The sequence below is a fragment of the Rhinoraja longicauda genome, chromosome 17 (assembly GCF_053455715.1).
Source record: "Rhinoraja longicauda isolate Sanriku21f chromosome 17, sRhiLon1.1, whole genome shotgun sequence".
Taxonomy (NCBI): Eukaryota; Metazoa; Chordata; class Chondrichthyes; order Rajiformes; family Arhynchobatidae; genus Rhinoraja; species Rhinoraja longicauda.
This window is the reverse complement of record NC_135969.1, coordinates 44,759,409-44,774,358: the sequence shown is the minus strand read 5'-3', so window position 1 is coordinate 44,774,358 and position 14,950 is coordinate 44,759,409. Positions and strand designations below refer to the sequence as shown.

The 14,950-nt window shown below is 43.9% G+C and overlaps 1 protein-coding gene across 12 annotated transcripts in view; it reads right to left on the bottom strand.

Annotated features, from left to right (window-relative positions):
• LOC144601969 (ERC protein 2) overlaps window positions 1-14,950 on the bottom strand; it is a 552,614-nt gene that overhangs the window by 482,975 nt on the left and 54,689 nt on the right. For 6 of the 12 annotated variants that reach the window (XM_078414617.1, XM_078414626.1, XM_078414620.1 and 3 more), the window contains one exon: window positions 1,386-1,409. The exons of the other annotated variants lie outside the window; for them this stretch is intronic. In XM_078414617.1, coding sequence (XP_078270743.1) covers window positions 1,386-1,409 — 24 coding nt within the window. The remainder of the gene's footprint in view (window positions 1-1,385; window positions 1,410-14,950) is intronic. 12 annotated transcript variants of the gene reach the window in all.

Below are 14,950 nucleotides of genomic sequence, written 5' to 3'. Positions count from 1 at the left end.
GCCAGTTTAAGAATAAGGGGTAAGCCATTTAGAACTGAGATGAGGAAAAACTTTTTCAGTCAGAGAGTTGTGAATCTGTGGAATTCTCTGCCTCAGAAGGCAGTGGAGGCCAATTCTCTGAATGCATTCAAGAGAGAGCTAGATAGAGCTCTTAAGGATAGCGGAGTCAGGGGGTATGGGGAGAAGGCAGGAACGGGGTACTGATTGAGAATGATCAGCCATGATCACATTGAGTGGCGGTGCTGGCTCGAAGGGCCGAATGGCCTCCTCCTGCACCTATTGTCGATTGTCTATAATGGACAATGGCCCAACTGATCTGAGACTACCTTTTCTCTCATCCTATTGAAACCAAACACTTTTCTATTTTACGCGTGATAACTAATAACCTATTTTGAACATGAGAAGAATCAATGGTAGCCAGCATGTGGTTTTAAGTCACTGGAAAATAAATCCTTCAACATAAGGGATGGAGTCGTCTATTCTGGGACGTAATATAATGCATCTGAAAATTATTGTTTAAGTGGTTTCCTGTATCTTAAGGGAAATGTCAAAATTGTAAGACCGCCAAGCCAATATGCTGCAAGACCAAATATGAATGTTTTCATTCTTTTTTCCAAAATACAGAAGCTTTAAGAAAACGCTGCTGAACCTAAGAAAATTCTTCAAATTTCATGGTTGATTAACCAATCCAATCATTCAAAAATAAATGTAGATTCCTCACATTTCCATTAAAGTATTCTAATCTAATGCACCATATTTGATAGCAAATAGTTACGCCAAGCTATAAAAAAAAACATTCTATGCTGCGTTAACGAGGTTACAGTGATTTTCTTTTTAGTTGAAAATGAGTCAGTTTCCAGATTGGAGGGATTATTTATGTTTAGTTAATCATTATTGTCACGTGCATCAAGCTACCGTGAAAAGTTTTTTTGTAAAAAAACTTCTGTTTTACAAGCATTTTGTTACAATGATGAATCTGTACTTGGATAGAACTCACTGTCTATCAAATATGGTACTTGCGATGCACAAATGATGTGATGTTAGATTACACCTAAAATATTTCATTCAGATTTTCTCGAGGAGGACATTTTTCAAATAAGCATGGGATCAATTACAAGTGAAAGATCCCCACAATAACCAATTATGCAGATGTTAAATTAAAAAAATAACTACTGCATTCAAGAAAAAGGTCTTTTGTAATGGGGACTCAGAAAGGCGTAATCTAATACACTTACCAATTAAAATAATTAATGCATCAACATTTATTATTTTATAAAACAAAATACAAATTAGTCACAAAGCACCACACGTCACCAAAACGAGAGAAAAGCAAACTGCGTTATTTTATGTTGTGCAAACTAACTCGTTGCAAACATATCACAAACCTTTGATCTTCTTGCATCCAAAGGCTGGACAGCATGACAAATAAAAAAAGAATGTAGCAAATTAATACAGAGAATACAAGCTGCAATACTGCAAGCCAACTGCATGTAGGCCAAGACAGCTCTGCATAAAGATCAGTCGACAGCAAACTATTGATTCAAAGCAGGAGTCAAAGTTAAGCTTAGCAAATGGATCAAATCACAAAAATGCATCATCAGACTCAGTAAGATTTTCTTGGCAGTTCCATCAATGAAAAAAATAAAATCATCTTAGTTCGGAAGGGTTAGCCAGTGCCTTCAGATTTCTCGAATTTTAATTCAGGATCATCACTTACAGTTCTAAATAAAAATAAACAGAAGATTTGAGATTGAACAGACAAATAAAATTAATCGAAGGTAGACACAAAATGCTGGAGTAACTCAGCGGGTCAGGCAGCATCTCGGGAGAGAAGGAATGGGTGACGTTTTGGGTCTTCTGACTGAAAGTTAAGGGTGAGGGAACCGAGAGATACGAAAAAGAAGAAGGGTCTCGACCCGAAACATCACCCATTCCTTCTCTCCCGAGATGCTGCCTGACCCGCTGAGTTACTCCAGCATTTTGTGCCTACCTTCGATTTAAACCAGCATCTGCAGTTTTTTTTCCTACAAATAGAATTAATCTTTGGACATCGCACTGGCCAACCCCAATCCTCTTGGATAAAATAAACAGTGCCATTACGATCTCTTCTCCGAAAAGATGAACTTGCCTTCGAGACAGTGGCACGCAAGATTTTCTGGATTAATTCTAAATGCAAGAGCTGTGCAGAATGATCTAGAATGTGCCTACACTCTGAGGGTCAGAAGATAAAGATGATCTTGTGGAAACAAAAGGCTGAAGATACTCAATAGAATAATGCTGAAAAAAGACACAAAGTGCTGGAGTAACTCAGCGGATCAGGCAACATCTCTGGAGAACATGGATTGGTGATGTCTTGGGTCAGGACCCATCCTGACCAGAAACGCCACCTATCCATGTTCCCCAGAGATGCTGCCTGACCCGCTGAGTTACTCCAGCACTTTGTCTTTTTTTTTGTAAACCAGCATCTGCAGCTCCTTGTTACTACATAATGCTGAAATGTTGTTTTCCTTAAGTGATTCTGGAACCAAAGGGCACAGATTCAGGATACAGAGTCAAACATTTAGATTCAAGGTCAGGAGGTATTTACCCGTTATTGATTGATTGATTGATTGATTGATTGAAAGGGACAGCATGGAAACAAACCCTTCGGCCAACCAAGCCCGCATCAATCACCCATTCACATTAGTTCTATGTTATCCCACTGCCTCATCCACTCCCGACACACGAGGGGCGATTTGCGGAGGCCAAGCAACCTGCAAACCCGCACGCCTTTTGAGGTGTGGGAGGAAACCGGAGCACCCGGAGGAAACCCACGCGGTCAGCTGGCAGAGTAGCTTTGGGAGCCAAGACTCTTTGGAATTCCCTAGTTCAGACAGCTCGGAATGTTCAGTCATTGAGTAGAAACATAGAAAATGGGTGCGGGAGTAGACCATCCGGCCCTTCGAGCCAGCACCGCCATTCAATGTGATCATTCTCAATCAGTACCCCGTTCCTGCCTTCTCCCCATACCCCCTGACTACGCTATCCTTAAGAGCTCTATCTAACTCTCTCTTGAATGCATTCAGAGAATTGGCCTCCACTGCCTTCTGAGGCAGAGAATTCCACAGATTCACAACTCTCTGACTGAAAAAGTTTCTCCTCATCTCAGTTCTAAATGGCCTACCTCTTATTCTTAAACTGTGGCCCCTGGTTCTGGACTCCCCCCAACATTGGGAACATGTTTGCTGCCTCTAACGTGTCCAACCCCTTAATAATCTTATACATTTCGATAAGATCTCACATCCTTCTAAATTCCAGTGCATACAAGCCTAGTCGCTCCAGTCTTTCAACATACGACAGTCCCGTCATTCTGGGAATTAACCTAGTAAACCTACGCTGCACGCCCTCAATAGCAAGAATCTCCTTCCTACACACATGGGATGGTTTGCGGAGGCCACCCGTGCAGGTGCAAGGTTGACAGACATTTGCAATCCTGTAGAGGGTTTGGAATTGGGTTAAAGTGGAAGGTGGCCCCTTGACCTTGTTGACTGGCAGGCCAAAAGCAAAGCTTACTCCTATGCCAGTATTCTTATCAATAGAGCATAAAAACCAGAGAAACTTTCAAAATGATGGAGAAGTTGAGAAGGAGCTGAAGGGGCAAGTGAGAAATAGAAAATAAATTAGGTCCCAACTTACATGAACGACGTAATGGGCATTAACATTTTTTCTGAAACAAATTTTACTGTTAACACACAATAGACCAACATAATATTTTAATTAAATTGAAAGTCAAAGTAATACTTCCACAGTACTTGCCAAAAGCTAAATATTAAGCCATATGGGACTAGGTGTTTCAAACAAGAGACGTCAGTAATTAAAAGTCAGCGTGTTGCTACTTTCAGTAACACAACGAAATGCCAACTAATGTGGCACTTTTACGAAGAGATCATTTAAAAAAAATCACTTTCTACTTCACCTTCAGTGCACAATATTAATGGTCAATGGTTCACCGTGAGGAAATTTATTCAGCACTGATGTGACACAATTGCTTAGTTTAGTTTAGAGATACAGCGTGGAAACAGGCCCTTCGGCCCACCGAGTCCGTCCCAACCAGCAATCCCTGCACATTAACACTACTCTAACACGCACCAGGGACAATTTTCATTAATGGAAAGCCAATTAACCAAAAAAACTGTGCGTCTTTGGAGTGTGGGAGGAAGCCGAAGACCTCGGAGAAAACTCACGCGGTCACGGGGAGAACGTACAAACTCCGTACAGACAGCACCCGTAGTCGGGATGGAACCCGGGTCTCTGGCACTGAAAGCGCTGCAAGGCAGCAACTCTACCGCTGCGCCACCGTGCCGCTCTATCCATTGCCTTTGTCATATTAATCAAGGTTTGAAAAATATTCCACAGAATATTCTCCATCTGGTATTTAGCCCCACTTCCTTTAATTTGCCAAATAATCAATTATTCATATTTGAAATGAGATCAGTAGCAACCAGACATCATTAAGTGGAGGTGTTATGAAAGCAAACAATTAAAATCTGCAAGCAATTAACTTCATAATGCTGCCTCCGGCCATTATCTGCACTTAACACCGACATCGTGTGTCACCCAACACTGGCACAAGGAGCTCCTGCAGAACACTATTCATGTTCATGCAGTACATAAGTCTTGCACTTTCAAAAAGGTTTTGGAAATATAGTTTACAGACACAGCATCCCCCCATCCAGCATTGTGTCTATCTTTGGTATAAACCAGCATCTGCAGTTCCTTCATACATAGTCCAGCCTCCATTCTATCTTGATATTTGCATTCCAGTTACACACTTATATCCCAGGTTAATCAATCCATTTTGACAACATTAGCCAGTTTTCTCAGAATATTAAAATGTTCGATGTCACACCCTAAATGTATTTCTCTTCCAAGCGTTACGATCCAGCAGTCTCACTTCGTAATTCAGAGCAATTACAGTCTATTGCGTCAGACCAGTTACAGTGCAGGCTCACAACCCCACAATGTTCCCACAAAGCAGCTTACAAAGGCAGGCTTGCTTCTCCCAGTGACAGGGAACTTGCAGCACAGCCTGAGTGAGCTGACTAACAACAGGACCGAGAGCCGGCTTTTTAAAATCACTTATTGTCATGGAGACCACAGCACTGCGTCTGTCTGCCTGGCTCCAAAGCCGAAGAGTCCACATTCAAAATAAAACTAGTTCTTTTGGTCTGAAGAAGGGTCTCGACCCGAAACATCACCCATTCCTTCTCTCCAGAGAGGCTGCCTGTCCCGCTGAGTTACTCCAGCATTTTGTGTCTATCTTCCATCTTAATAATGGGAGTGAACCAGAAAAGTAAATGTAGGATTCTAACTAGCCCAAAGTAATCTGAAATAAAATCAAAGTTCTCAAAATGCTCAATGGGTCAGGCACCATCTGAGAAAAAGGAACAAACTTAATGCATCGGGTCATTGAGGAGTTCCTGATCCATTTCCACAGATGCTGTTGAGTGTTTCCAGCACTTCTACTTCTGATTTCCAACATCTGTAGTTTTATTTGCTTTTCAGTAATAACTATAATATGTATGAGAGGTATTAAATGAGAAGGACACAAGTCTGACAAAGACCAGAGTTTTAAATTAGAGAAAACCCAATTCTTTGGACTGAAAACAGACCCTAAACAAATGAGTAGGAAGGAACGTAGGAAGACCCTAAACAAATAAGTAGGAAGGGTATCGACCCGAAATGTCCCCCATTCCTTTTCTCCAGAGACTCTGACTTTCTCCAGTGTTTTGTGGCTATCCCTGAGCAAATGAAATGGGCAATATTGTTATCTGAAAACAGTTGTCAAACTTTCTTGTTTAGTTCAAGGATACAGCGCAAAAACAGGCCCTTTCAGCCCACCGGGTCCGCACCGACCATTAACTCTATCCTATACAAACTAGGGACAATTTTTTTAAACATTTACCAAGCCAATTAACCTACAAACCTGCACGTCTTTGGAGTGTGGGAGGAAACCGAAGATCTCGGAGAAAACCCCCGCCGGTCACGGGGAGAAAGTACAAACTCCGTACAGACAGCACCCGTCGTCAGGATCGAACCCGGGTCTCTGGCATCGAAAGTGCTGCAAGGCGGCAACTCTACCGCTGTGCCACCGTGCCGCCCTGGCATTTAAAACCAATTGAAATATTGGTTGGGGCATTTATGGACCAAGGTGTTCAGTTCTGCCCACTACACTATGGGAAGGGTGGAGAGAATGCTAAAGGGATTCACCGGGACGTTGAATTGCCTGAATTGCAGGACTGTAGTTACGGAGAGGGATTGGTGTGGTTGGGTTGGTTTTCTTGGAGCATAGGAGATGAGGGATTATCTGATAGAAATTTACCAGATTATGAGAGAGACAGATAGAGTACAGAGCCCCCCAAAATACTCCCAAAGGCAGGGGTATCAAAAGCAGGTGAGAGTTATAAAGGAGTTAAACAAGGGATTTGCAAGGGAAGCTTCCTCGAGAGGTTTTGATATCTGCAACATGCTGCCAGAGGAGGTGCAGAATCAGGTCCAAAAACTGGGCAGCACGGTGGCGTAGCAGTAGAGCTGCTGCCTTAAAGCGCCAGAGACCAGAGTTCCATCCTGACCACTGGTGCTGTCTGTATCGAGTTTGTACGTTCTCCCCGTGACCTGCGTGGGTTTTCCCCGGGAGCTCCGGTTTCCTCCCACACTCCAAAGACGTGCAGGTATGAAGGTTAAATTGTAAATTGTAGACAATAGACGATAGGTGCAGGAGTAGGCCATTCGGCCCTTCGAGCCAGCACCACCATTCAATGTGATCATGGCTGATCATTCATAATCAGTACCCCGTTCCTGCTTTCTCCCCATACCCCCTGACTCCGCTATCCTAAAGAGCTCTATCTAGCTCTCTCTTGAATGCATTCAGAGAATCGGCCTCCACTGCCTTCTGAGGCAGAGAATTCCACAGATTTACAACTCTCTGACTGAAAAGGTTTTCCTCATCTCCATTCTTAATGGCCTACCCCTTATTCTTAAACTGTGTCTCCTGGTTCTGGACTCCCCCAACATTGGGAACATGTTTCCTGCCTCTAACGTGTCCAACCCCTTAACAACCCCCTAACTTGTCCCTAGTGTGTGTGGAATAGCCTAGGTGTGCGGGGATCGCTGATCGGCGCAGATATGGTGGGCCAAAGGGCCTGTTTCCAGGCTGTATCTCTAAACTAAACTGCTTTAAAGAGGTGGTTAGACAGGCTCAGAAGACAAGGTGTAGAAGGATATGATCCGAGTGCAGGCAACTGGGATTAGCGTAGATAAGCAAAAAGGCTGGCATGGTCGTGGTGGGCTCAAGGGACGGTTTCAGGGTTTATGACTCTATGATTCAATAAAACCTTGAAATCCACCCTCAACACATTTAATACAAAAATTGTCACATTTCTTTTCATGGAGAAATAAATTTCTTGATCAGGACACGTGGAATTCTCTGCCACAGAAGGCAGTGGAGGCCAATTCACTGGATGAATTTAAAAGAGAGTTAGTTAGAGCTCTAGGAGCTGGTGGAGTCAAGGGATATGGGGAGAAGGCAGGCACGGGTTACTGATTGTGGATGATCAGCCATGATCACAATGAATGGCAGTGCTGGCTGGAAGGGGCAAATAGCCTCCTCCTGCACCTATTTTCTATGTTTCTATGACATCTCACGCAAGCTCAAAAGTGCTGGAGGAACTCAGTGGGTCAAGCAGCATCTGTGGAGTGAATGAACAAGTGATGTTTCAGGTCGGGACCCTTCTTCAGACTGATTGTATGAGTGGGGGAGAAAGCTGGGACAGAGAGGAGGGGGGCGGGAAAAAAACTTGGTTAAAAGCTTTCTTCCAAAGAAAATATTTCTTCCCCCTACTACAATCAGTCTGAGAAGGATCCGAACCCAAAATGTCGTCTGTTCATTCCCTCCAAAGTTGCTTCCTGACCTCCTGGGTTACTCCAGCACTTTGTGTGTTTTACTCAAGATTCCAGCGTCCTGCAATTCCTTGTGTCTCCATCTTGCACAAGCCACCAGCTCCCAGTAGATGGCAGCAAAGGGCACCCTGGCTGCACAATGGCAAATCGGGAGATGGGTGTCAAAAATACATCAATACCTTTGACAAATTCATTGATTCATTAAAACATGGATTCTATCAGTTTTCTTGGCTGACAAACCTGATGTGCATCAGCTTTTTGGTGCTAAACTAGCGACTGCATTGTGCTTCCAACCAAAACTCACAGAGGCCGAATGATCGAAAAAGGAACTGCAGATGCTGGTTAACAACATTTTTTTTTAAAGTGCCGGAGTAACTCAGTGAGTCAGAAAGCATCTCTGGAGAGCACGGACAGGTGACGTTTTGGATGAGGACCCTTCCTCAGACTGATTGGGAGGGGGGGGTGAGGGGGTGGGGTTGCCAACTTCGTCACTCCCAAATACGGGACAAGGTGACGCCACCGCCCCGCGCCCCCACCCAGCAGCCACGTGCTACCGCTCCACCAATGGCGGCCGCCCGGGCTGGGAGGCTGGTTGCGTAGCAACGGGAGCACGTGGCCACTGGCTGGGTGAGGTCACGTGGGGCGCGGGGCGGTGACGTCACCCTTTGTCCCTTATTTGGGAGTGAGGAAGTTGGCGACCCTACTAATACAGGACAAGGGCGGTCCCGTACGGGACAAACTAATTTAGCCCAAAATACGGGATGTCCCGGCTAATACGGGACAGTTGGCAACCCAAGTGCGGGGTGAAGAAAGCTGGAAGCGAGGAGGGGCAGGAAAAGCCCTGGCAGGTAATAGGTTGATACAGGTGAGGAGGGTTTTTTGAGAGGTGCGTGGTTGGACAAAGGCCAGAGATGAAAAGACAGATGGTGCGTGACAAAAGGAATGAAGAGTTGCAAATTGTGATGCTAGAGGAGGGAATCTAGGTGGAAGGGGAGAGGGTAGAGGGCAGATGCTAGCTACGTTTATATCTGACAGCCACGTCTGCAGTCAAAACACAATGTGGTGGAGAAACCCAGCAGGTCAGCAACATCAGTAGAAGGAAATACATGGGTGTCGTTTTGGATCAGGAACTGTCCCTGCACTGCCTGGCCCTTGTTTTGCTCAAGATTCCAGCATCTGCAGTTTCCTGTGTCTCCACATTTTCAGTCAATTCGGGGTTAAATTTGAATTTGAATTAGAATCTGATAGATCAGCCATGATTGAATGGCGGAGTTGACTTGATGGGCCGAATGGCCTAATTCTACACCTATAACTTATGGCCTTGTGATTAATTAATATCCCCGATTGGACTCAGAACGACAGCGAAACCTGTGCATAAATGTCCACTTTCTCCACCTTCACCAAACGTGTCCACCAATTTTTTTGTTTGGTAATTATGAAGATCAGAAAAGTCTATTTTAAACTTTTTTGCAATTAATTCCACAGAAAATATGGCTATTATTTCTTGCTCATGGTTCATTGAATGTGTGTTGAAAGCTGTGTGTAGTATTAAAAGAATGGAGAACAGACATAAAATGTGAGTGAGTATTAACATAAAATAAAGAGGAGCATCAATCATTTGGGAATAGTGTATCCGAGCATGATTTTTCACAGGAATAAGCTGTTGCAGAATATTTGAAAGGGCCATCCAATTTTATCCCACTCCCAAATTCATTCTCCATTACCTTACAATATCTTTTTCCAACAACATACCTCAAAGATAGACACAAAGTGCTGGAGTCATAAGGTCATAAGTGATAGGAGTAGAATTAGGCCATTCGGCCCATCAAGTCTACTCCGCCATTCAATCACAGCTGATCTATCTCTCCCTCCCAACCCCATTCTCCTGCCTTCTCCCCATAACTTCTGACACCCGCACTAATCAAGAATCTATCTACCTCTGCCTTCAAAATATCCACTGACTTGGCCTCCACAGCCTTCTGTGGCAAATAATCCCACAGATTAACCACCCTCTGACCAAAGAAATTTCTCCTCATCTCCTTCCGAAAAGAACATCCTTTAATTCTGCGGCTGTGACCTCTAGTCCTAGACTCTCCCACTAGTGGAAACATCCTCTCCACATCCACTCTATCCAGGCCTTTCACTATTCTGTACCTTTCAATAAGGTCTCCCCTCATTCTTCTAAACTCCAGCGAGTACAGGCCCAGTTCCGACAATACGCTCAACATAGGTTAACCTACTCATTCCAGGGATAACTGGAGTCACTCAGCAGGTCAGGTAGCATCTGTGGAGAAAAAGGACGGGTGACATTTCGGGTTGTGACCCTTCTTCAGACTCTGGGTATTTGGAGCATTCGGCTTTGCTTTGACTTTAATCATCTGTTGGGTCTGTTCTACTCTTCAGACTGTCTGAAGAAGGGTCCCGACCCAAAACATCAGCCATTCTTTTTCGCCAGAAATACTGCCTGGCCCTTGTGTTCACCAGCACTTTGTGTCTATCTTTAGTTTGAACCAACATCTGCAGATCATTGTTTCAACATATCTCTCAAAATATCTACAAACTTCTTTTACCACTAAATGTCATAGTTGGCATAAGTTCCACTCACATAAACCATGTCGTAAGTCCAACTTCATTCCGCTGTAAATATTTACATTACATGATTGCAGTGGCTTTTTGAGTTTGCTGCAAAGATTTGTGTCGGATTGTATTAAACATAGATGGATTTAAATGATGGTGTATTTAACCAAAGTCTCATTAAATAAAAATAAATTAACAAACTAGGGCAGCGATGGCAGTCACGTGCATTTAATTTAGCAAACAAAATGCAAAACTCTTCAGATTTTGGAAGTCAAAGCAAAGCCACAGTTGCTGCCTTACAGTGCCAGAGCCCCAGGTTCGATCCTGACTATGGATGCTTGTCTGTACAGAGTTTGTACGTTCTCCCCCTCCGTGACTGCGTGGGTTTTCTCTGGGATCTTCGGTTACCTCCTACACTCCAAAGACGTACAGGTTTTTAGGTTAATTGGCTTGGTATAAATGTAAATTGTCCCTAGTGTTTGTAGGATAGTGTTAATGTGTTGGACCTCTACAGCACAAGCCCATCGGTTTCAACTTTACCTCTTTAGGAGCAAGATCCATACTCTCTGTCTGGCCCTGTAACCGCTGTCCTGAGTTAGTTGCCGATATCAAGTACTCAACATAATAGTTTCCTGATTCATTCACTGGCTTGATAAACAAAAGTTTATCAGGAATAGAAGCTGGAAACTTTGGAGATGAAGCTTGGCAGCAGGCACATCACAGCAGTCAAAGAACAATGAAGATAGGTGCAAAATGCTGGAGTAACTCAGCGGGTCAGGCCGCATCTCTGGGGGGGTTTCGGGTCGAGACCCTTCTTCGGACACAGAAATGTCTTAATGCTCAATTGTAGTGAGGGGAAAGTACAGATAACTATCTCGAGTCTTCTTTGTTATAAAGGTTCAGGATTCAGGATTCAGGATATCTTTATTTGTCATCCAAAAAACAAGTCTTTTGGACGAGATTTCGTCACCCACAGCCCAACAATAAGAGCTTTTTTTTTTCTTTTCTACGCATCCTCAAAGTAATACTCTGAACTCTTTAGAGTACAAAATGTACTTCACATCTGGTAATCAACAACAGAAGTTTACAAAGAGTTTGGTTATATTCCCATGATTTCAGGCTGCATTTATTGGAATAGTATAAGAGAGCATACAGGTGAAATCTAGTCCCTTCTATGTCCAGAAGAACGATTACCTTGTATGCCACAAACAGGGTGGCACAGTGGTAGAGTTGCTACCTCACAGTGCCAGAGACCCGTGTTCGACTACGGGTGCTGTCTGTACGGAGTTTGTATGTTCTCTCCATGGGTTTTCTCCGAGGTCTTCGGTTTCCTCCCACACTACTCCCACACACGTGCAGGTTTGTAGGCTTGGTAAAAATGAAAATTGTCCCTAGTGTGTATAGGATAGTGTATATGTGCGGGGATTGCTGGTTGGTGCTGACTCGGTGGGCCGAAAGGCCTGTTTCTGTGCTGTATCTCTAAACTAAACTAAACAAACTGCACCATTCAATATGAACATAGAGCAGTACAGCACAGGAAAAGGCCCTTCGGCCCACAACGTCCATGCCAAACATGATGCCAAGTTCAACTAGTCTCCTCTGCCTGCACATGATCATATCCCTCCATGTCCCTCCTTGCAAGTCCATGTGCCTGTCCAAAAGCCTCTTCAACACCACTATCGTATCTGCCTCCACCACCACCTCCTGTGGCAGCATGTTCCAGGCACTTGGAACTTGCTCCCCACATCTACTTCAAACTTTGCCCCTCTCAATCAACCCAAAGTAAACGTGTAGGAAGTGACTGCAGGCACAGACGGCGTAAACCAAAGACAGACACAAAATCAGCGGGACTAGTCTGAAGACTAGTCTGAAGAAGGGTCTCAACCCGAAACGTCACCCATCCCTTCTCTCCAGAGATGCTGCCTGTCCCGCTGAGTTACTCCAGCATTGTGTGTCTATCCTCACCAAAGCTAATCATCTTCCATAATCTCATATTCCAGTAAAATATCAAAATTCCTAAATTCATTTAGCCAACAGAATCTTGAAGATATGTAAACATAGTATCTGTAAAACCCAATAAACAACAAAATGTTCAGTGTATATATAAAAAACAAAAAAACTATAATAGTGCATAGTCAAAAATAATGTCCTCAAGTCTATGTAGTTCGGAGCCTATTTAGAGTAATAGAGTCAGAAAGGTCATAAGGAATAGGAGCAGAATTAGGCCATTTGGCCCATCAAGTCTATTCTGTCATTCAATCATGGCTGATCTAACTCTCCCTCCTAGCCCCATTCTCCTGCCTTCCCCCCATAACCTCTGACGCCTGTACTAATCAAGAAAAGTGATAGAGTGATACAGTGTGGAAACAGGCCCTTCAGCCCAACTTGCCCACACCGGCCAACATGTCCCAGCTACACTAGTCCCACCTGCCTGCTTTTGGTCCATATCCCTCCAAACCTGTCCTATCCATGTACCTGTCGAACTGTTTCTTAAACGCTGGGATAGTCCCAGCCTCAACTACCTCCTCTGACAGCTCGTTCCATACACCCACCACCCTCTGTGTGAAGGTTTGGATGTTGTAGTGTTCAATAACCTGATGTTTAGACGGAAGAAGCTGCTCCTGAACCTGGATGTTAGTTTGCAGCAAAAGCCGCTCCAGTTTAAGGACATGCAAGGTTTCTTGCATTCATCGCAGTCAATCTATAAAAATTGTCATCTGATCATTGATGTCAGTTGAGAGCCATCACCCTGCTGTTTGCGAGGATTTATATGCATGGGTAGAATTCAATCTGTGCTACCAGCGCTACTCACCAGCAAGACCTACTAATGACAGGAAGCAGCACATTCACAGCAGCAAATGAAAAACAAAGATACAGAGGGAAAGAAAGAATATCCGCCCGATCACAGTGGGAGCACTGTGCACAAAATTGCAAGCATCTGACTTACAAAGGTCTAAATTGGAAACACAGATCAATGCAGGACGTCCTATATTAAACATCACAAAGTAAAATACCTTAATTACCCAAATAAACGATCAAGTGAACCCATATATGTGAATGTTGGATCGACAAGTAACTGCAGATGCCGGCTTACCAAAAACAAAGACAACAACGTGCTGGAGTAACTCAGCGCGTCAGGCAGCATCTGTGGAGAACATGGATAGGTGACGTTTCACAGAGTGCTGGAGTAACTCAGCGAGTCAGGCAGCATCTGTGGAGAACATGGATAGGTGACGTTTCGGGTTGGGACCTTTCTGCAGGCTGCATTGTAGTCTTGCAGAGCTAGTCCTGCTCTTCTACCACTCTTCCAATTTGGAGGTTGAAGCAACTTTTCCAGTGATAGGTTATTTACTTCATTAAATAATTAAATACTAGGGAAGATTTATGTGATTACCTGATAGCTACTTAACAAGGCCCTTCTTCAAACTGGTTAGGGATCTGGGAAACTTAGAAGGGTCTCGACCCGAAACGCCACCCATTCCTTCTCTCCAGAGATGCTGCCTGTCCTGCTGAGTTACTCCAGCTTTTTGTGTCTATCTTCGGTTTAAACCAGCATCTGCAGTTCCTTCTTACACAGATCATTCTGGTAAACCTCCTCTGCATCTTTTCTAAAGCCTCCATATCCTGCAGTTGCTACTTACAGTTCCCTCCATAATGTTTGGGACAAAGACCCATCATTTATTTATTTGCCTCTGTACTCCACAATTTGAGATTTGTAATAGAAAAAATCTCATCTCAGTAATAAACGGCCAACTCATTATCCCAGGATATTGTCCCCTAAGGTTTAATTCCACAGCCCGAGGGAAAAGTCTCTCAATATTTATCCCGTCAGTTCCCGTCAGGGCCTGGTTATGTTGTAATGAGATCACATATATATCATCCTTCTGAAGGCCGGTGGAAATAATTGAAAAGCAAAGTACTGCTGAAAATCTGGAAAAAAAGGCTAACCTATTCAAAAGGACACAGTGCAGGATGGAACTCAGCGGGTCAGACAGGAGTCAAAACCCTACTTCAAACTGATTGCGAGTAAGGGGGGGAAGCTTGGAGATACCAAGATAAACTCTGATCTGCCAGTGCATAACCCATATCCCTCCATTCCCAGCATATCAATGTACAGCACAGTCCAATGCACTGATATTTTACACATGGTTAAGGAACAATTAACAACTTACTGGCAAATGCAACCTAAACCTTTCAGTCAGCTGATCAATATTTTAAAAGACATATTTATAACAGTTCACGGAGGAAGTGAAGAGTTTCAGCAGCTGGAGCCTTGCACAATTGGCGGTGCTGTCTCGAATGGTCAAATGGCCTCCTCCTGCACCTATTTTCTATGTACAATGCTTTGATCACAGCAGTACGAATCTTTCACATGGCCCTCGGTGACCAAAGACCAGGCCGGACGGATGGAGGGAGGGGACAAAATGGGTAGGGG